This window comes from Rutidosis leptorrhynchoides, chromosome 8 (assembly GCF_046630445.1).
Source record: "Rutidosis leptorrhynchoides isolate AG116_Rl617_1_P2 chromosome 8, CSIRO_AGI_Rlap_v1, whole genome shotgun sequence".
Classification (NCBI taxonomy): domain Eukaryota; kingdom Viridiplantae; phylum Streptophyta; class Magnoliopsida; order Asterales; family Asteraceae; genus Rutidosis; species Rutidosis leptorrhynchoides.
In genome coordinates this window covers 292,806,196-292,830,703 of record NC_092340.1, presented here as the reverse complement: position 1 = coordinate 292,830,703, position 24,508 = coordinate 292,806,196, and the positions used below count along the sequence as shown (strand labels likewise).

The following is a 24,508-nucleotide window of genomic DNA, read 5'->3' as shown; positions in this document are numbered from 1 at the left end:
ACAAATACATATTCAAATTTATTTCTCTATTCCATAAATACTTTTATTTAAAATAATGTCTTCAGGATCTATATCGTCTCACGAAGAGTATATGATGCAAGTGCTCGATATAATAGACAGTGATGCAATGGAAAGCGAAAATGAGGCGGAAAGTTTAAACACAGTTCGTTACATACAACGTAAACATGAAGAAGCACATCTACGTCTTATTACCGACTATTTAGTTGAAGGTTGCAAATACATCGACGATAAATTCAAAAGGAGGTTTCGGATGAAACGACACGTTTTATTAGAATTATGGAAGACATTATGTGAAGACCCGTCCTAATCCATCCGGACGAAGTCCATATCGATTATAAACGATTCACAACAGTTGATTACATCGCGAGATACTTGACCTCTATATGATACATTTTACAAACATTGCATTCGTTTTTGAAAAGACAAACTTTCATTACATCGAAAGTTGACAGGCATGCATACCATTTCATAATATATCCAACTATAATTGACTTGATAATAATCTTGATGAACTCGATGACTCGAATGCAACGTCTTTTGAAATATGCCATGAATGACTCCAAGTAATATCTATAAAATGAGCAAATACACAGCGGAAGATTTCTTTCGTACCTGAGAATAAACATGCTTTAAAGTGTCAACCAAAAGGTTGGTGAGTTCATTAGTTTAACTTAAACAATCGTTTCCATCATTTTAATAGACCACAAGATTTCAGATTTCCATTTCTCATAAACATACGTCCCATGCATAGAGACAAAAATATCATTCATATGGATTGAACACCTGGTAACCGACATTAACAATATTCATATATAAGAATATCCCCATCATTCCGGGATCCTCCTTCGGACATGATATAAATTTCGAAGTACTAAAACATCCGGTACTTTGGATGGGGCTTGTTGGGCCCGATAGATCTATCTTTAGGATTCGCGTCAATTAGGGTGTCTGTTCCCTAATTCTTAGATTACCAGACTTAATAAAAAGGGCATATTCGACTTCGATAATCCAACCATAGAATGTAGTTTCACGTACTTGTGTCAATTTCGTAAAACAGTTATAAAAGTTGCGCATGTATTCTCAGCCCAAAAATATAAAGGGTAAAAAGGCAAATGAAACTCACGATACTGTATTTTGTAGTAAAAATACATATGACGTCATTGAACAATGCAGGGTTGGCCTCGGATTCACGAACCTATATCAATTGTGTATATATTAATACGTATAATGTAAGTTACAAAATTTCATTTATTAATATGTATTATTTATATATTATAGTTTTGTAGAATTTATTCTAACCTTTATTTTAAAACGTATACTTATATTATATTTTAAGTTATATTTTATATATATATATCGATTTTATGTATATATATCTATAATGATTTACGTTTATATAAATAGTGACATTAATATATTTATATACATATATTTGTGGTTAGTATTGTATTTATGAAATTTTATTAGTTTGTTATGTGAATTATTAATACAATCCTAGTATATACCATAAGTATATATATAGTGTACAAAAGATTTATTTGTTAAAATAATAATTTAGATAATAATGATTTACTAATAATAATAATAATTTTATTAATAATGATAATACTAATAGCAAAAAAAATGAAAATGATAACTGTTAATGATACTAATAATAATAACTCTAAAATAATATTAATACTAATACCATACTTATGTTAATAATAAGGGTTCTAATATTTATAAAATGATAAATGATAATCATAATAATACTAGTAAATATTAATGATGATACTGATAAATATGATATTATTAATTGTAAATGTACTGATGATACTATTATTTATAAACCGGTACAAATTCTAATATTGATGATAATAATATATTTTTATTTCCTTCATAATAATAATAATGATAATCATAATCCTAATGATGATAAAATACTAAAATGATAAGTTTATTACTAATAATAATATTATTAATACCTATCATAATAATAATAGTAATGTCTATAATACTTTCAAATATGATAACAAGTATGATACTAATAATAACAATAACAATAACAATCAAAACAATCACAATAATAATAATAATACTAATAATAATTAATATATAATAACAATAATAAAATTAGAAAAGAAAACTACCTCACATGAAAAGAGTTTCAAAAAAAAAAAAGAAACTACCGTCCTCTGGACTCGATCTCGTGACCACATGCTCACACGCAAACACTCTCGACCATCCCACCAATTCTGATTCTCTGTACTAATATCGAATTTAAATTTTATATATAAACTGTTTTTCTTCTATTCCTCTTCTTCTCCACAAGTCTCACGGATTCAACAAAACATCAATAACCAAAAAAAAAAAAATCAGGGTTCCTTTTAAAGCTTCAAAACATTACAGAAAAAAAATAATTTGGGTTCTAAAATAAAAAAAAAAAAACACTAAAGGCCTACTGCAGCGTCGGTTCTTGGAACAAAACAAAAAAAAGTGATTTCGTAATAGATAACATTATAGATAATGTTTATAACACGAAATAGTTTTCTAAACATGTATAAAAACTACTGGAATCGTCAATTTGATCAGAAACATATACACGAATGCGAATTTGTCTCAAGAACAATTGTTGACTTTTTTTAAACTAAACTTTGACTTCAAAATTCAAGATCGATATAAAGATTTGAGAGTTGAGATTTTGCAGATAGATTCAAAGAAAGATTTCTAACCTTTCTGCATTTTTAGATTTTGAAACTTTATTCGAAATTGAATTAAGAGAAGAAAAAAAATTGGAGCGTGCAGAGAAGAAGAAAAAAAAAAATATCGCTGTGCTCTTTAATCCCATTGGATTTCCTTTTTATTTGGTTTGCAATTATACATAATCATTTTGTAATAATAGAGATCGGTTGATAAAAAATGGAGAAAATGTCAACACAGGTTCACGAGTTTGGAGCAGGAAAGAAACAAAAATAATAATAATAATAATAATAGAGATAAAGGATACAGAGGTCAAGCGTATAATATAGATCCCTACTGTTTTTTTTTAATTAATAATAATAATATATAATAACAATACTATTAATATCTAATAATATTAATAAAATTAATAATAATGATAAATATAATATTAATGATAATAATAATTGTAAAAATGATAATAATAATAATAATAATAATAATAATAATAATAATAATAATAATAATAATAATAATAATAATAATAATAATACCATACTAATTATGATAATATTAATATTTTATCGATAATAATAATATTAGTAATAATAATCTAATTTATACATCCAATTTCATCTTTATATGATATAAAGTGATATTATGAATACAAATATTGATATTTGACGATACAAATAACATTACTACAACAACTATATTTGTATTTAAATTTAATTTATTAATATCATCTATTATTATGTAATATTTAATAATTATGTAATATGTATTGTAACATATACTGAATATTATATATTTATGCATTTTAATATAAATATATTATAATATTTATTTACATACTAATTATATTATACTTATGTATGTAATTATGAAAAATATAAATGTTTTATATATGTAAGTATTATATATATTTATTAAAATAGTACATTATTTCATCATAGATATATTATAAATATAAATTTCTACATATACATAATATAATAATTATGTATAAAATCATATATATATAGTTATATTTATGTATATATGTATACTACCATATATATAAAATCATGTTTTAAATGTTGAGTAGATGATTAATTATGTATATTAACCAATTAACTACAAAGTATAACATTGTACATTTAATATTTTGATAACGTTGGTAAAATATGTTTGAATCATTTATATACAATATACTATATATATTCAAAATGAAAATCTTTAGTTATTAAATGTTATCTTTTATAATAACAAAATTACTTAATAGTTCATTAATACTAATATAATTAGTTTTATATATAATTATTTATATTTACATTCTTATTTACAATTAAAGGTTCGTGAATCGTCGGAAATAGTTAAAGGTCAAATGTTATCATGAAATAGTTCAAACATAATGAGACTCGGTTTAATAGACTTTGCTTATCGAGTCGAATCATATAAGATTATGTTTAAATTTGGTCGGAAATTCCCGGGTCATCACAGTACCTACCCGTTAAAGAAATTTCGTCCCGAAATTTGAGTGAGGTCGTCATAGCTAACAATAAATATGTTTTCCTGACGAATATGAGTTGATAACTTGAGTTTTATCATCATTGAGTAATATGGATAAAAATAATTCAATTATTCGAAGAGTGCGAATGAAGCTATTCACAAAAGGATGAAATGAGAAACAAAGATTTGTTTTTAACTTTTGACGTAGTCAGGTTTGAATTTAGAAAATAAGGCGCGTCTTAACTTTTGACATTGCCTTGGTTGAATTCCGGAATTTAAGGGATTTAAAGAAAATCTTGAAGATCTATAAAATCTGATTCTTCGGGATTTATGGAAATTAAGATCTCTTTAATTAAATACGATGATCTGCCCCGATTACTACGTCTGATATTTCCAGTATAAATTAAGCTCTTCCTTTCCATTATTCTCACCATTCTTATACTTTCTTTCTTAGTTCATACATCCAAAAGATTCTGAAAATGATTAATCCAGTTCTGATCCTTGTCCTCATCCTTACTATCGCAACAATCATTCTCCTTTTCCAACTTCCACCAGAGGAATCTGCTTTCTTCTACTTCGCCCTCGGGATTATAATGTTTTTAATTCTCCCGTGTCTTTATGTTGCGATAAACATTGATATACACGGTTTGTAATTTATGTGTTGTTATCGGACTTTATATTCTCCCTTATATTTCAAAGCTCTATGCTTTTGTTTTCTCTTCCCGACTTCAAGTCAAGCGAATAATGGTCCAGAATTTATAGATATAGAGTTTCGAATGATTATAATGTTCTAAGCATGAAGGAACGTGATAGCACGATTTGATTTTCAAATTTATCAACATCACGGAAGATAGAACCATCAAGAATACATTTTCTTGATTTGTTACGGAGTTAAGTAGGATGAAAGAGTTATGTAACATGGCACATGATGACGTTATGATCTGTGAATCATCACGTTTCATTTAGAAACTCAGCATGACTTACTGTAATATAATCACGTTGATCAAGTGTCATTATATTATACTAACTCATGCATCAGTTCCCATCATTACTACAATAACATTCATATTTTAAGCTTGAAAATTTACAGAATATAGAAACTAACAGTTTCTATATGATGTAATACTGATAGCACGAAAAGATTAATGATTTCAGATAAGAATAGTTATAAAAATATCTCCAGAAATATGGAGGATATTTATAATGAAAGGTACGATAATATCTCAGAATATCTAAGATCAGAGGATGATAGAAACTATTGTCTGCAAGGGTTTAGAGTAAGGAGCAAGTTATTCACTATAGACTTTAGCAGACATTGAATTATTTGGATTCTTTGAAGTCAAACTTATTCTTTGTGATTTATCCACGGCTTTCTTCATAGTTTCGCATAATCTGCTTTTCGGTACTATATTTTCTATTGAATGTTTCCAATATATTGATACACAGGAAGCACGAAGAGGTATATAATTTCGGACGAGAATATTTATGAAAATATCCTCAGAAATATCAAAGATATTGATGATGATATTTTGAAATTTCTAAGTTCGACGGTTGATGGAGAAAGATTTTCCGCAAGATTTTAACATGACTTCGGAGCAAGATATTCTCTAAAGATTTCAACGGATCCAGAATTACCTGAATCCTTTGAATATAGGATTTGGTCCTTGTATTTGTCCTTGGTCTCCTTCATGGGTAACTCAATCTGTTTTTCAATACCCAATTTTCTATCGAGCGTTCCTAACACTCCTTTCTTTATCATCAAACTTTTGTCCGTTTAGACCATCTACCATTTTTCTGTTTCCTCTGCATTTAATGCTATGATATCTGAATCATCGGTTATTAATCCGAGGTGGTTTCAGGAGAATTGTGTTTTTAGATGATTAAACGCTGATGGTAATATGATGGAATATGAAAGGTTACCTGGTAACAATAAAAGAGCACGCGTATATATAAACGTTATAATAAGGTTGTTTCGTACGAAAAGTCGAAGTTGACTTGTTGGAGTTGTGACAAAATTGGCTAATTTTGAAAAGGGATCGCAAAGTTGTTTTTGTTAATAAATGCCAAAGGATCTGACGCGGCTACGTGTTGAACTTTTACTCAATTGCCTAGAGTTTCTCAGGTGCATAACTATATGCATAAATCTTTCCTTCCGTAGATGAAGTGCGGTTGATTCATCCTATCGATTGAGGTGTTTTCAAGAATCATGAAAGGTTTGAACGCAGAATGTAATCGTGAAGATACAAATGAGGTTTAAGACGAAATCAAGTGGCAAACTTGAAGAATTGTTTAGTTTCATATGTTATATTCAATATTTTAATTCATTTTAATTGTCCAATGTTATTAGTCCACAGTCGATAGTCCACAGTTGACAGTGCAATCATTCATATATAGTTTAATATATAATATTTGAATTAATTAATACGTATCGTGACCCGTGTACATGTCTCAGACTCGATCACAACTCAAAGTATATATATTATTATAGAATCAACCTCAACCCTGTATAGAGAACTCGATCATTACTGCATATAGAGTGTCTATGGTGATTCCAAATAATATATATAGATGTGTCGATATGATATGTCAAAACCTTGTATACGTGTCCCGATATTTAAAGTGCGTAAAATAAATAACAGAAATTAAATGACGATAAATAAAGTGCGTAAAGTAAATAACAGAAATTAAATGATAATAAATAAAATTGCGAGAATATAAATTGCGATAAAATAAATTGCGATAAATAAATTGCGATAAATAAAATGTAATACGGAATTAACAGTTAGCTAGGAACAGTTAGCTAGGATTTTGTTAGCGTGGTTTCTTAATAAAATTTAATATTGTTAATTAGTCTGTTTCTAATCAATTTTTATTGTGTCCATTATTTCTTCATTATGCCACTTGTTGGATTCTGATAGGTCAAAATTCAAATATGAAATTGAATTTGAATGAAAATAGTTATTCTTTGGTGAACGGATAAGTATCCCGGTGGTTGTAAATAGGATAGTGAATAACTGTTGAATCAGATTCGAAGAATATACAGTGTAACTTATTAATGTGAAATTTAAATATTCCTCGGGTATTACCTACCCGTTAAAATATTTTTATTATTAACAGTTTGTACAAAAGAATTTTTAATTACAATCTTTATGAAAACATATATACATATATATTTTCTTCAGATGTAATCATGAATTTAATGAGTTAACATGATATTAAACTCATTTAGTTTTCAGTTGGAACTAGAATAAATAATCTCTAAAATATTAGAGATTACATAATCACCATGTCGAACGAAGATAACTGATGTAGAATGTCATGTAGAATGATGATTATACTCGAGGTATAGATTGAGATGTTGAGGCATGTGATATTGAAATTTGGGTTGTTGGTGGTACCGTTGGTGCCGGTGATTTGGATGAAGCTGGTACGTTTTGCACCATATTTTCCAAGACTACAACTTATGCGCGAAGTTCGTTAACTTCTTCTATTACACCGGGATGATTGTCGGTTCGGACGAGCGGATGAATGAGGTTTAGAATCTGAGATAGTATATGATCGTGATGAGATACTTTGGAAATGAGAGAGAAAATGGTGTCTCGAACAGGTTCGCCGGTAAACGTTTTAGGTCCATTGTCAAGAGGTGAATTTGGTTAGTGGAAATGATCGCCTTCTTCGCGTTTCCATTGATTAAGTCGACTACGAACCCATCTCCAATTCATTCAGAATAGATGATGGCTAATTGATCGATTCATTCCGGTTACTCTGCTTTCGGAGCTCGAGTGGAAATCCATATCGAAATAGCTGTCGGAATAACTATCGAAATAGCTATCGAAATCAGATGGACTCGAACTGGTTGAGGGATTCATCTCGTACGATCAGATGAAGGATTTTCGATAAGAAATAGATTATAGGATGTAGATTAGTACCCTGCAATACATAATTTACATATGCATATATAATACTAAAATCCCATAAGCTACGGAGGAATCTACGGAAGCTGTCAGGCAAAGGTAACAATAACAGATACGCTAAGATATGAATTTAACTATACACTGTCTATGCAATAAAGGCAGTAAGACGTGTCTTAGACTTTAAGGATGGTAAGCAAATAATTTTTCGACACTAAATGATAAGCAAAACTTTTGACATGCAAACACGGTCGAAGTCCAGACTCATTAATGCATTCTAACGACTATCAGTTAGACTCACTAATGCAAGACCTGGTTCGCTAAGACCACCGCTCTGATACCAACTGTGAAGACCCGTCCTAATCCATCCGGACGAAGTCCATATCGATTATAAACGATTCACAACAGTTGATTACATCGCGAGATACTTGACCTCTATATGATACATTTTACAAACATTGCATTCGTTTTTGAAAAGACAAACTTTCATTACATCGAAAGTTGACAGGCATGCATACCATTTCATAATATATCCAACTATAATTGACTTGATAATAATCTTGATGAACTCGACGACTCGAATGCAACGTCTTTTGAAATATGCCATGAATGACTCCAAGTAATATCTATAAAATGAGCAAATACACAGCGGAAGATTTCTTTCGTACCTGAGAATAAACATGCTTTAAAGTGTCAACCAAAAGGTTGGTGAGTTCATTAGTTTAACTTAAACAATCGTTTCCATCATTTTAATAGACCACAAGATTTCAGATTTCCATTTCTCATAAACATACGTCCCATGCATAGAGACAAAAATATCATTCATATGGATTGAACACCTGGTAACCGACATTAACAATATTCATATATAAGAATATCCCCATCATTCCGGGATCCTCCTTCGGACATGATATAAATTTCGAAGTACTAAAACATCCGGTACTTTGGATGGGGCTTGTTGGGCCCGATAGATCTATCTTTAGGATTCGCGTCAATTAGGGTGTCTGTTCCCTAATTCTTAGATTACCAGACTTAATAAAAAGGGCATATTCGACTTCGATAATCCAACCATAGAATGTAGTTTCACGTACTTGTGTCAATTTCGTAAAACAGTTATAAAAGTTGCGCATGTATTCTCAGCCCAAAAATATAAAGGGTAAAAAGGCAAATGAAACTCACGATACTGTATTTTGTAGTAAAAATACATATGACGTCATTGAACAATGCAGGGTTGGCCTCGGATTCACGAACCTATATCAATTGTGTATATATTAATACGTATAATGTAAGTTACAAAATTTCATTTATTAATATGTATTATTTATATATTATAGTTTTGTAGAATTTATTCTAACCTTTATTTTAAAACGTATACTTATATTATATTTTAAGTTATATTTTATATATATATATCGATTTTATGTATATATATCTATAATGATTTACGTTTATATAAATAGTGACATTAATATATTTATATACATATATTTGTGGTTAGTATTGTATTTATGAAATTTTATTAGTTTGTTATGTGAATTATTAATACAATCCTAGTATATACCATAAGTATATATATAGTGTACAAAAGATTTATTTGTTAAAATAATAATTTAGATAATAATGATTTACTAATAATAATAATAATTTTATTAATAATGATAATACTAATAGCAAAAAAAATGAAAATGATAACTGTTAATGATACTAATAATAATAACTCTAAAATAATATTAATACTAATACCATACTTATGTTAATAATAAGGGTTCTAATATTTATAAAATGATAAATGATAATCATAATAATACTAGTAAATATTAATGATGATACTGATAAATATGATATTATTAATTGTAAATGTACTGATGATACTATTATTTATAAACCGGTACAAATTCTAATATTGATGATAATAATATATTTTTATTTCCTTCATAATAATAATAATGATAATCATAATCCTAATGATGATAAAATACTAAAATGATAAGTTTATTACTAATAATAATATTATTAATACCTATCATAATAATAATAGTAATGTCTATAATACTTTCAAATATGATAACAAGTATGATACTAATAATAACAATAACAATAACAATCAAAACAATCACAATAATAATAATAATACTAATAATAATTAATATATAATAACAATAATAAAATTAGAAAAGAAAACTACCTCACATGAAAAGAGTTTCAAAAAAAAAAAGAAACTACCGTCCTCTGGACTCGATCTCGTAACCACATGCTCACACGCAAACACTCTCGACCATCCCACCAATTCTGATTCTCTGTACTAATATCGAATTTAAATTTTATATATAAACTGTTTTTCTTATATTCCTCTTCTTCTCCACAAGTCTCACGGATTCAACAAAACATCAATAACCAAAAAAAAAAAAAATCAGGGTTCCTTTTAAAGCTTCAAAACATTACAGAAAAAAAATAATTTGGGTTCTAAAATAAAAAAAAAAAACACTAAAGGCCTACTGCAGCGTCGGTTCTTGGAACAAAACAAAAAAAATTGATTTCGTAATAGATAACATTATAGATAATGTTTATAACACGAAATAGTTTTCTAAACATGTATAAAAACTACTGGAATCGTCAATTTGATCAGAAACATATACACGAATGCGAATTTGTCTCAAGAACAATTGTTGACTTTTTTTAAACTAAACTTTGACTTCAAAATTCAAGATCGATATAAAGATTTGAGAGTTGAGATTTTGCAGATAGATTCAAAGAAAGATTTCTAACCTTTCTGCATTTTTAGATTTTGAAACTTTATTCGAAATTGAATTAAGAGAAGAAAAAAAATTGGAGCGTGCAGAGAAGAAGAAAAAAAAAATATCGCTGTGCTCTTTAATCCCATTGGATTTCCTTTTTATTTGGTTTGCAATTATACATAATCATTTTGTAATAATAGAGATCGGTTGATAAAAAATGGAGAAAATGTCAACACAGGTTCACGAGTTTGGAGCAGGAAAGAAACAAAAATAATAATAATAATAATAATAGAGATAAAGGATACAGAGGTCAAGCGTATAATATAGATCCCTACTGTTTTTTTTTAATTAATAATAATAATATATAATAACAATACTATTAATATCTAATAATATTAATAAAATTAATAATAATGATAAATATAATATTAATGATAATAATAATTGTAAAAATGATAATAATAATAATAATAATAATAATAATAATAATAATAATAATAATAATAATAATAATAATAATACCATACTAATTATGATAATATTAATATTTTATCGATAATAATAATATTAGTAATAATAATCTAATTTATACATCCAATTTCATCTTTATATGATATAAAGTGATATTATGAATACAAATATTGATATTTGACGATACAAATAACATTACTACAACAACTATATTTGTATTTAAATTTAATTTATTAATATCATCTATTATTATGTAATATTTAATAATTATGTAATATGTATTGTAACATATACTGAATATTATATATTTATGCATTTTAATATAAATATATTATAATATTTATTTACATACTAATTATATTATACTTATGTATGTAATTATGAAAAATATAAATGTTTTATATATGTAAGTATTATATATATTTATTAAAATAGTACATTATTTCATCATAGATATATTATAAATATAAATTTCTACATATACATAATATAATAATTATGTATAAAATCATATATATATAGTTATATTTATGTATATATGTATACTACCATATATATAAAATCATGTTTTAAATGTTGAGTAGATGATTAATTATGTATATTAACCAATTAACTACAAAGTATAACATTGTACATTTAATATTTTGATAACGTTGGTAAAATATGTTTGAATCATTTATATACAATATACTATATATATTCAAAATGAAAATCTTTAGTTATTAAATGTTATCTTTTATAATAACAAAATTACTTAATAGTTCATTAATACTAATATAATTAGTTTTATATATAATTATTTATATTTACATTCTTATTTACAATTAAAGGTTCGTGAATCGTCGGAAATAGTTAAAGGTCAAATGTTATCATGAAATAGTTCAAACATAATGAGACTCGGTTTAATAGACTTTGCTTATCGAGTCGAATCATATAAGATTATGTTTAAATTTGGTCGGAAATTCCCGGGTCATCACACATTATCCACTACTCGAAACAACCGCTACCTGAATATTTTAGTTATTTTCATTTAAGAGTTGATGCGCGCGGCGAGTTGAGTATTAGTCCTTACTTAAAAATAACTGCCGCTCTATGTCAATTGGCATACGGTGATACACCAGATTTGTTGACGAGTACGTGCAAATGTCGGAAAGAACATGTCGTGAATCGCTTATGAACTTCACAAAGTGTATTATTGATTTATATAGGGTTAATTATATGCTAGAGCCTTCCAAGGATGATATGTTATGATTGTATGAGGCTCATGAAGAAATTCTTGATTTTCCAGGAATGCTCGATCGACAGCATAGATTGTATGCATTGGGCATGGGGAAAATGTTCAGTTGAATGGAAAGGTCAATTTCCTCAAGGTGATCACAAAGTTCCAACTATTATGCTTGATGTTGTAGCCTCATATGATAACTGGATTTGACATGCTTTCTTTGGAGTTGCGGGTTCAAATAACGATTTAAACGTGTTAAACATTAGTAATCTCTTCAACTCAATGCTTAATGAAGGAATGGAAGACATACCTTTAACTGCAAATGGTGTTGAGTACAACAACAACAACAACAACAACAACAACAACAAAACCCAATACCACATAAGTGGTTTACGGGGGAGGTGAGATATAGACAATCCTTCCCCTATCCGAGAATAAAGACAAGTCATTTCTCCACCCAGAGTGAAAAACACTCTCAAAAGTAGAGAAAGTCATCCCTCTCTCTATTCGACGGATAGAGAGATTGATTCCGAGTAGATCTCCAGCCAATAAGTAGGAATTTTTTTTAAAAATATTAAATTAAATTAAAAATAAAATTGAGACGCCATGAAAATGGTAATATCAAATTTTCATGGGTTTTAAATCCTGTCTGAAATTTACTTTAGGCTCTAAGAGTCAGTCAAATTGCCAATAAATCGACGCTTGCTATCGACTCAAAAACTAGAGCCGTAAAATGGTGTTGAGTACAAAAGAGGATATTATCTAAGCCGACGGAGTTTACCTCGGGTGGACATCATTTGTTAAGGCATTTTCAAAAGCAAATGAGCAGGGGCGGATTTGGGCATGTTCTACATGTTCTATGGAACAGGGCCCATAATCCATAGGGGCCCCAAAAAAATTCAATATATATTAGGTATAGGTATAGTAAGTAGTCCATTAAAGCCCATTAACTAGTCTAAAAAATTTATAATTTAAAAAAGAAAAATATACCACGGTTCCCTTATTCCTTCCCCATTCAACTTTGCGCAGTCGCATCTGCACTCTTCAACTACAAGTTAAAAATTGAAAAAGTGAAAGGTACAATTGACCACTTGTTCATTTATTGTTATAATATTATTCATTATATTAATTATTTAGTTATTTGTCATGTCGTATAGATTGTTGATTTGTTGTTTAGTCTTTCTTCTATTTACATACTCCGTATAGATACATTGAGTCATTGATTATGATTGATACATGGATAACATGGAGTCATAGACTCATGGACTATGATTTTTAATTATTATTAATATTAATAAATAATAAAAATTATATTATTATGTAATCTGTTATCCATCCTTGTTTGTATATACTCGTATTTATTGATAGAACTATTAAAATTTTAAAAATTATTAATAGCTCCATTATTAGTATAATTAGTAGTCTAGTATACAATTCTGTAATATCTAAAAAAATAATAATCCATTACTAGCTACTAGTATATAATCATTAATAATTAAAAATTGATATGCACCCTTACTTGTAATCTGTAATTATTAACAAAATTCATTTAATTTTGATTGTTGAAGAAATATGAAATTTATCGATGTACTTACTTTAACTGTTTCAATATTTTCAGAAACCAGAACTTATGGGTCCTAAACACGAATCAGGACATAAAAAACGTTTAAAAAGAAAACGTAAAGAAGCATTCATAAAGTCTCAATATGGGTCTTTAGACAAGTTTGTTGAAAAGAAAGGACCCGTTTCTTCTAATAATCAAGATGGTCGTGGTAGTTCTGAAAACATGGCCGGTAGTGATGACACTGAGGACATTAATCTTAATCACGATAGTGTTGGTCATGATAACGTTGATATTGATGGTGAAGGTCGTGTCGAGGGTGATGATAATGAAGATGGTGGCGACGATCAACGTTATTGTGAGGATAATGTTATTGATTCTAATGCAAGTAATGCAGGTGCTAATGTTGGTGTTCATCGTGTTGATATATTTGATCCGAGACATTGGGATGGACTTACTTCTGATTTGGTAAACATTTTAGTTGCAGAGGGTCCTAAAAGAGACAAATCGTTTAAGAAAGGTCCTAAAGACAAGAATGGTAAATGATTCGCGGCCACTTGGTATACTAAAGTTCTACCAAATAGAGAGAATTATGATAGAGAATGGCTAGTATATTCAGTAGAACTTGATAAAGTGTTCTGTTTTTGTTGTAAAGTACTTCGAAAAGGGGGCGTGACGGGTCGGATAGTTAATGAGGGTTTTTCAGATTGGATACATTTAGGCACTAGACTAAAAGAGCATGAAGTCAGCTTATAACATCTCACGAATATGGCTGTATGGTTTGATATGCGTCAAAGATTGAGAAACGATCAAACTATTAATAAAGTGGCACACAAACAGTTCCTAAAAGAGAAAGATCACTGGAAAAATGTTATTATGAGAATCATTTCAGCTGTAAAATTTTTAGCTAAATATAATTTAGCTTTTCGTGGAAAAAAAGAGAGATTATATAAAAAAAGTAACGGAAATTTCTTGGGTTTGATTGAAATGATGGAAGAGTTTGACCCGATGATTAAAGAGCACTTGCGACGAGTTACAAGTGATGAGATCCATACTCATTTTCTTGGTCATAGCATTCAAAATGAGTTGATACTTTCACTAGCCCGTGCAGTTAAATTTCAGATCATTAAAAAAATAAAGCAAGCAAAATATTACTCAGTGATACTTGATTGTACCCCAGATACAAGCCATCAAGAGCAGATGTGTTTGATATTAAGGTATGTTGATATTTCCTCTAAGTGTGTTACTGTTGAGGAGTCTTTTTTAGGATTTTTGCATGTTGATGATACCACCGGTCAAGGACTTTTTGATGTTACACTTGAAGAATTAAAGTCTCTTGATCTTGATATTGATGATGTTCGTGGTCAGGGTTATGACAATGGATCAAACATGAAAGGAAAACATAAAGGAGTACAACAGAAGTTTTTAGAGATAAATCCTAGATCCTTTTATACTCCATGTGGTTGTCATAGTCTTAATCTTACACTGTGTGACATGGCAAACACTTGTGGCAAAGCTCGAGATTTTTTTGGAGTCATACAACGTATTTACACCATATTTGCTAATTCTTCTAAGAGGTGGAAAGTTTTAAAAGATAACGTCAAAGGATTGACTCCAAAATCATTATCCAACACTCGTTGGGAGAGTCGTGTAGTGTAAAGGCTATAAGATTTCAAATTTCGGATATAAGAGAAGCTCTACTTCAAGTCTCGGAAAATGACAATGACTCTAAAATTCAAAATGAAGCTAAATCTTTAGCAACAAATGAGCTTGGTGACTTTGAATTTTTAGTATCAATAGTCATTTGGTTTGAAATATTATTCACCATAAATTTAGTGAGTAAAAATTTACAATCTAGTGATATGCTTCTCGATGTTGCTATTGAACAAGTAAAAGAGTTGATTACTTACTTTGAGGGCTATAGAGAGACGGGGTTTGCTCAAGCAATTGATGAGGCTAAGAAAATTGCAGTTGAAATAAACATTGAACCCATATTCCCTCAGAAGCGTGAAATTCGTAGTAAGAAAAAACCCGATGAAACTTCAAGTGATCAAGATGTTCAACTCTCTTCCGAGGAATCATTCAAAGTTAATTATTTCTTTTATATTGTTGATCAAGCAATTGTTTCACTCAAAACAAGGTTTGAACAATATGAAAAGTATGAGAAAATTTTTGGTTTCTTGTTTACTTGTGAAAAGTTAAATTCATTAGACGACGAGCATCTTAAGTCGTGTTGTATACGTCTTGAAGCCGCTCTCATGTATAACGAACAGTCAGATATTGATGCAAATGAACTCTACATGGAATTAAGGTTGTTTAAGAAGTTCTTGCCCAGTGAAACAATGAGACCTATCGATATTTTGAATTTATTGAAAGAAAAGGATTGTTTCCCTAATGCAATAATCGCATATAAGGTATTGTTGACAATTTCGGTTACAGTGGCATCTGCCGAAAGAAGCTTCTCAAAACTGAAGTTGTTGAAATCATACTTACGGTCAACAATGACGCAAGAGCGACTTAATGGATTGGCATTTATATCTATAGAGAGTGATTTGTTGGAGAGTGTTGATTATGAAGAGTTGACAAACCAGTTTGCTTTCAAGAATGCTAGAAGAACGACATTATTCAAATAATTTTATATATATATATATATATATATATATATATATATATATATATATATATATATATATATATATATATAGTGGTAGGATCAAGAGGGAAGTAACCATTCGGGGAGAAGCGGGGGGAAGCAAAAACTTTTTTTTTTTTTCGTTTTTTGAAAAAACTTTGTTCACGAACATTATAGACGAGATAAAAATATGAACTTTTAGTAGAGACACTTTGTGATAAATGTTTTTATTTTAGCGGGAAAACGCTCGAAGAAGTAATATATAACAATTATCGTGTTTTTCGAGCGTATTTTGAGGTTTTAGCTATTGGGGTTTAGATATTAGGGTTTAGATATTAGGGTTTATAGGGTTTAGATATTAGGGTTTAGAAATTTAGGGATTAGGGTTTAGATTTAGGGTTTAGATTTAGGATTTAGATTGAGTTTTTAACACGAACGGTTTAGAGTTTAGGGTTTAGGGTTTAGGGTTTGATGTTTTGGGTTTATGGAATAAACCCAAAACACCAAACCCTAAACCCTAAACCCTAAACTCTAAATCGGGCTAAATTTTACTTCACAAAACATGAAGAAAAAAAACGTTCACATTCTTCACGAACAATATTATCTTGAATGTTATTTTTGTCGATCGTTTTTCCGCCTAAATAATAACATTCATCACGAAGTGTCTCTTCTAAATGTTCATATTTTCGTGTGATCTTGATGCCGGAAAAAAAAAATTCAAAAAAAATTCAAAAAAAAATATTTTGCTTCCCCCCGCTTCCCCCCGATTGGTTACTTCCCCATTGATCCTGCCCCTATATATATATATATATATATATATATATATATATATATAATTGTTTCGTATTAGGTTTTTTACAATCCTTATTTTGAAAGTTGCTAGTACTCACGAGATTATTAGTACTGTTGAATTTATTATTCATTTATTCACTATATATGAAAATTTTTATTATATAGAAGGCCTAGTTTATATATGCCGAACAGGACACATAATTTTAACGAGATGACCCTGTAAATGAGGAAAAAAGAACTTACTTTTCTAAGAAACAAGCGGCCAGGTATACAAGGATATTGAGAGGATTTTTGAGATTTTAGAAGGAGGTTGACATATATCACAACTACTGACAAGTGTTTTGAAAGATACTGTTGTCTCGAATTCTAGTGATGTATGCGTGATAACTATGTCGTATATAAAAATCCTTAGAAAAAATTCAATAAACTTCAGGGGTTAATATACGACTTTAACAACACAAACCTCAAATACACTAAAACAGTCTGCCGCCGCCGTACCAATGAGGAAATCCGGTAAGACGCCGGCAAAATCATCCTTATTTGAAAGAGTATTACGCCATCGTATACAAGAAACCTACGGTAACTCATCTCCGTCCATTGACCAGCTCACTGACCACCTTCGTGCTAAATACCCTGAATACGGCCGCCATAAATCACAACTTTTCACCCGAATGGTCAAACAAACCCTAGAATCTTCAATTGACAACAACGGGAAACGTAAATCTAAAATTGACGACGATAACATGACGTCATCGCAATTACGAACTCCAGTAAGTAATAAATCGAAGAAAATTGATAGTAGTGAGCAACGATTGCAGATGATGGAAACTGAACATGTTACACAGAGACGAATTGCGACACAATCGGAGTCAGAATCGCGTGCAGACGAAGAAGATAGAAGTGCAATTTCCACTTCTGATGAAGATGAAGTTTATAGTTTGCAATTTGAACCTGAATTTGACCTAACAAAGTCAATGCTGAGGAATAGGTACAGTGCTTCGAAAACGGTTAATGAGATGCCTAAAAATGTGGAGCTGGAAGTGGTTACTAATGGTAATAATAAGCAATTGAAAAAGGTTGATGTAATGAAGGAAGATAGAGGTGTTAAAACAATCGCAAAATCGAAGGTACGGAAATCGAATGATGAAAATGGTGATGATGATGATAATGTGAAAAAAGATGGGCCAATGTTTAAGGATTTAGGTGGAATGGATCATGTGTTGGATGAATTGAAAATGGAAGTGATTGTTCCGTTGTATCATCCTGAGTTACCGCAAAGTTTGGGGGTTCGTCCAATGGCTGGGATCTTGTTGCACGGGCCACCGGGGTGTGGGAAGACGAAACTGGCTCATGCGATTGCTAATGAGACTGGTGTTCCGTTTTATAAGATTTCGGCTACTGAGTTAGTCTCTGGTATTTCAGGTATACATGCTTTAAAGTAAATATCTTGACTTGTGGAATTAGTTTATTAGCTGAGTTGTTATATTGTATCTATGTTTATGGGCCAAAGTTGAAAACTTGTCAGTGTTGTGGTTTGAGTTTTGGGTAAGTCACTTTAATGAATACATGTTATGACAAACTTAAGGTAACTATATGATAGAAAACAATAAACAGCAGCAGCAGTTTATGAAGGACAGATTATGATAAAGTAATGATTGATAGATAATTGATAGAGAGTTTAAAGGATGATGAAGAACATATGAATAATGAAAGGAAGAATAATAGTTGAATGCTTAAACTGATAGTAATAGGAAATATAATATTCAGATTCAGATGAGAATAACAGGAGATGCAATATTTGGATGAGATCTCAAATCTCACTGCCGAAGCCAAATGGCCAAATACCTAGTTCAATACCCAAAATCAAAGACACTTAGAAGCACACACAACTCCAATATATATTATTTATTGTCCATACTAACCCTACACTAAATGGGCTTCGATTGTGCTGGGCTTTGCTTGTTCTATATCACTATAACATCAAATAACTTTCCCCGTTCTATTTTTCTTTGAGTTCATAGTGAATTCAGAAGTTTACATACAGTAATAGTTTATAATATTGCATAATGGATTAGGTACTTAGTTTTTGTTCTACTGATGCATGACCTTAAATAGCCTTTCTTGCTCTCTTGAGTTTATAGTCAGTTTAAAAGTTTACATAATAGCTTAGTTATAAAAAACCCGATTATTCCCGATTAATCCTCGATTACTCATTTTTAAGAACAGACCGATCTGATTTTTGAAAATCTATTTAATGAATAGGACAACGTCGATTAACGTGTCAATCTCGGATTTTTCGTTCAAAGTCAAAATTGGTCAACATTTTAACATCAAATTGAACTATAATTTTATAGTTTTTGAGCAAATGGACGATTATGTTTATGCTTTGAGACAATAATGTTAAAGCTTATGTTTTTGTTTATGGTTTTCTCTATATACATATATAACTTTGAAATTTATTATTTAAACGTCTAAAAAGTCAAATCCGATTAATTCCCGAATCGCCCATTAATCCCTGTAAAGTCCCGACCGAATGTTTTTGTTTATGGTTTTCTCTATATACATATATAACTTTGAAATTTATTATTTAAACGTCTAAAAAGTCAAATCCGATTAATTCCCGAATCGCCCATTAATCCCTGTAAAGTCCCGACCGAGTACTCTTCGAGTAGCAGTTTTTTTGCAACCTTGCATAATAGTCTAATATGTTGCAAATTTTATCAGGTGCATCCGAAGAAAATATACGAGAGCTATTTTCAAAAGCTTATAGAACTGCACCGTCTATAGTATTCATCGACGAAATCGATGCAATTGCTTCAAAAAGAGAGAATCTTCAACGAGAAATGGAAAGGCGAATTGTGACACAATTAATGACTTGTATGGATGAATCTCATAGGGTTGCTAAACCGGATGATAGTTCAAATAGTGATGGCAAACCGGGTTATGTGTTAGTGATTGGGGCCACTAATAGACCCGATGCTGTTGACCCGGCATTAAGACGACCTGGACGGTTTGACCGAGAGATTAGTTTAGGCGTTCCTGATGAAAAAGCTAGAATCAAGATTTTATCTGTGCTTACACAAAGTTTAAAACTTGAAGGTGCGGTTGATTTGTTGAAAATATCTAGGTTAACACCCGGGTTTGTTGGTGCCGATTTGGCAGCATTGGTGAATAAAGCTGGTAATCTTGCTATGAAGAGGATTATCGATGGGAGAAAATCGGAACTTCTTAACGAAAATACAAATATAGAAGAAATTGAAGATTGGTGGAGGAAGGCTTGGACCCCGGAAGAAATGGAAAAACTTAGCATCACAATGTCCGATTTTGAGGTAATAAGAGTCAAAAATGTTAGAAGGTTTTCCCTGTTCTGGCTACCCGGGAGGGCGAGTAATCCGATCCCATACTCTGATGTACACAGCCCAGCAGGATTACTCCCTGGTTGTTTCCAACCCATCCCCTTGCCACTACTAAATATTCGTCCTAGACAAGATTCGAACCTGGGAACTCTTGCCAGAAACTCACACCCCCAACCACTGGGTTATCTAGTGATGGTTTAAAAGGTAGAAGGTTTTCCCTATTCAGGCTAGCCAAGAGGGCAAGTAATTCAACCCCATACTCTGATGTAGTACATCAGGATCCCTGGCTGTTTCCAACCTATCCCTAGCCAATTTTTGTTAATCTTTATCAAAATTGTATGATTATTGGCTTGTTATTGTTGATTATGTTTTATATAATTATATGCAGGTAGCAGCGAAAATGGTTCAACCCTCATCTAGAAGAGAAGGATTTTCGAGCATTCCAAACGTCAAATGGGAAGACGTTGGTGGTCTTGACTTGTTGAGGAAGGAGTTTGATCGCTACATTGTTAGACGCATCAAGTATCCCGATGAGTACGAGGTAAATTGTTGACACTAATGTAAATTACTTTGTAGTTATTAATATGTTATTATTACTTGATAAGTGCGCTTATTCTAACTCATATACTTTACCCTTTAGGAATACGGAGTGGATCTAGAGACAGGGTTTTTGCTTTATGGACCCCCTGGATGTGGAAAAACGTTGATTGCTAAAGCTGTTGCTAATGAAGCCGGAGCAAATTTCATACACATTAAGGTCTGTCCCAAATTTACTCTTTTATATATTTTATTAATGTGATGAATTCTAGAGTAAATAGTATGATATGTTCTTTTTCTACTATGAAGGGTCCTGAGCTTCTAAACAAATATGTTGGTGAGAGCGAATTGGCAGTGCGGACGATATTCAGTCGTGCAAGAACATGCGCTCCATGTATACTCTTTTTTGATGAGGTCGTCCTTCCTCTAAAATGTTAATTATTAAATTGTCTATTGAAAAAATTTAATGGTTGGTCCCCAAAGTATGTACTTGGGACCTATGGTTTAGATTGGTCCCAAGTTTAAAAGTTGGGACCAACCATGATTGATTTAAACTATAGGTCCCAACTGATTTTTGGTACAAACTTTGGGGACCAACCATGAAAATCTTTCTTGTTTATTTTTGTTTTTCTTGAAACTTGTATAAGCAAATGCTTAGTCTATACATAATCTGGAGTTGTGATATAATCTCAATTTTGAACTTGTTTGGATTGTTAGGTTGATGCACTGACAACAAAGCGTGGAAAGGAAGGGGGTTGGGTCGTTGAGCGACTCCTAAATCAGGTACAAATTTTAAAAAATGATATATTTAACCTAATTCATTAAATCTGAATCAATACCAAACTTATTTATTTATTTATTAAATTTAAATTTAATTTACATGAGTAATGAAAGATCTTTATTTTTATGTAGCTATTGATAGAGTTAGATGGTGCTGATCATCGCAAGGGAGTTTACGTAATCGGTGCCACCAATAGGTGTTACACATCATCTCTTTATTATGTAATTGTTTAGTCATAATTCATTCAATTAGATATTGATCTTGATGGTATGATTATTTTAGGCCAGAGGTGATGGATCCGGCACTCTTACGGCCCGGAAGGTTTGGGAAACCTATGTATGTTCCTATGCCAGATGCAGACGGGCGTGGATTGATCTTAAAAGCTCTTGCTAGAACAAAACCGTTAGATGCTGACGTGGACTTAATCGCTATCGGAAGGGATGCTTGTGAAAATCTAACCGGAGCCGATCTTTCTTCACTGGTTTGTGTTTTTCTACAACTCAAAATACTATGAAATTGTAAATTTCAAGAGTCATGAATATAAAAATGCGTGTAGCAAATGAGTATATATTGTTTCTCATTAAGCCGATATAGACGATGTGCATAGGACAGGAAAACAAACACATTTAAAATGGAATTTTTAATTGCATGACCCTTTTTCGAGCTAACATAAAGGTGGCAAAAATGGTGGGTTAGGTAATGGGTTAAAACAGGTGTCTATTTTTTTTTTAACTTATTGTTATTTGTTATTGTTATGTTATGTGTTGAGTTGGGTTGACCCCTTTTTTCAATATTTGTAGTTTTCTATTATTACAATAGTAACCTTGAGATTGATTAAAACGATTTAGCAAGTTTTATGCTTTTAGACTACTTGTGACAACTTCGACCCATATGATCCTTTTTTCTATGCTAATCCTCTTCTTTTATGCTAATACTTATTTTTTACATGTTAAACTCAATAAGGATAAAACATAACCTGGGTAATCTATTCGTAAGTAAATGGGTAAAAATATCATCTTTAATGTCATATTGTAAATTGTAAATGCCTGCAAATGCTCAAAATCTTGAGAATTGTGCTTGACCTTTTTTTTTTTTTTTTTTTTATATTTTCAGATTAATGAAGCTGCGATGGTTGCTGTTGAAGAGAAATTTAGCAGAATTGAAGCTGCAACTGCTGCTGCTAATGAAGGGACAAGTATGTCAATATCAGAGAGTGCATTACTTGGCATGCCACATACGATTAAAGCTGTACATTTTAAACAAGCATTGCAAAAGATTTCGCCTTCTGTGTCGGACAAGGTACGAGGTTTCAAGCTTTTAAAAACATTTCAGTCACTTTTGAGTTTTGACCCGTTTGATCCATTGACATTTTTGACCCTGTTTAAACCCATTGTGAAAAAATTAAAATCTGTATCGACCCATTTAGAGACAAATGAGCCAAGGTTGCCACATGTTGATGTGATACATTTCCCTATATCAATCATTGTCAACATCAATAGTTGACGAACTCACATCAGTATGCTATCATGACTTTTGCATAATCCTGTCTTACTCATAATAATCGACATATATTTCTTGTCTGATTTGTTGCAGCAAAAGCAGTATTACCAGCAACTGCAACAGAGTTTCGGGGCATCTTAAAACGAGGATTATGGAGCATAGTTTTGTTATTTGTTTGTTGCTTATTGGTTTTACTACCGACATCACCCACCATGTCCATGATGTAGTGGTTTCCAGTTTTGTTCCAAGAGATGTAGCAATTTTGTTATCAGTTAATATATTTGCATTGTGTTTGTAAACATAGTATATTGATATTGAGATAGTATGCTTTGCTAGTTATCAGTCAACACGTTGCATTTTGTGCATTACTCACGATGGACATGAATCTGAGAGAAGTCTGTTTTCCTAAATTGGCTTTTTATTTATTTTTATTTTTTATAAAATATAAAATTCTACATGTGTCACCATTGTCATATTCGAACTCACATGAGATTTACATGCGAGTAACGCGAGTAACGCAAGTTTTAAATTTATGAGACAAAAGTGTAGATAGATTAAAAAGTAAAAGTGGTGTATGAGGATCACCTATCTATTAAAATCGTCATGTCAAACTACACTTTTTACAAAAATTATAAAATATCGAATACAAAAACAAATACTTCATTTTTTACTATTCTACTTCGTATTATCCAATATTTGTCTATGTGCAATAACAATAATATAATATTATTTTTTCAAAAAGAAAAATGATAATGACAGCCCTTAGAGTTGTTGTTAACACGCTTTAAAATATTGTAAATTTTGATAACCGTCTTTATAAAAATGACTAATAACCGCCAT

General features: G+C 30.6%; 1 protein-coding gene and 1 pseudogene across 1 annotated transcript; both read left to right on the top strand.

Moving 5' to 3' along the window:
- The first annotated feature begins 55 nt into the window (after positions 1-55).
- On the top strand, positions 56-16,703 carry LOC139864313 (uncharacterized; annotated as a pseudogene).
- Positions 16,704-17,978: 1,275 nt separating this feature from the next.
- Positions 17,979-24,052, top strand: LOC139861633 (cell division control protein 48 homolog C-like). Its single transcript, XM_071850081.1, has 10 exons — positions 17,979-18,916; positions 20,219-20,823; positions 21,239-21,391; positions 21,491-21,607; positions 21,697-21,801; positions 22,105-22,170; positions 22,300-22,364; positions 22,451-22,649; positions 23,282-23,467; positions 23,762-24,052. The coding sequence occupies exons 1-10, from the start codon at positions 17,995-17,997 to the stop codon at positions 23,807-23,809; spliced, it is 2,466 nt and encodes an 821-aa protein (XP_071706182.1). The 5' UTR covers positions 17,979-17,994; the 3' UTR covers positions 23,810-24,052.
- Positions 24,053-24,508: the final 456 nt, after the last annotated feature.

Bases quoted from the DNA above. Each gene is read 5' to 3' on its own strand.
- LOC139861633 (XM_071850081.1), top strand. From the start codon at position 17,995: ATGAGGAAATCCGGTAAGACGCCGGCAAAATCATCCTTATTTGAAAGA. The intron at 21,392-21,490 runs GTAAATTGTTGA...TTTACCCTTTAG, and splicing joins AGTATCCCGATGAGTACGAG to GAATACGGAGTGGATCTAGA. The intron at 21,802-22,104 runs GTCGTCCTTCCT...TTGGATTGTTAG, and splicing joins GTATACTCTTTTTTGATGAG to GTTGATGCACTGACAACAAA.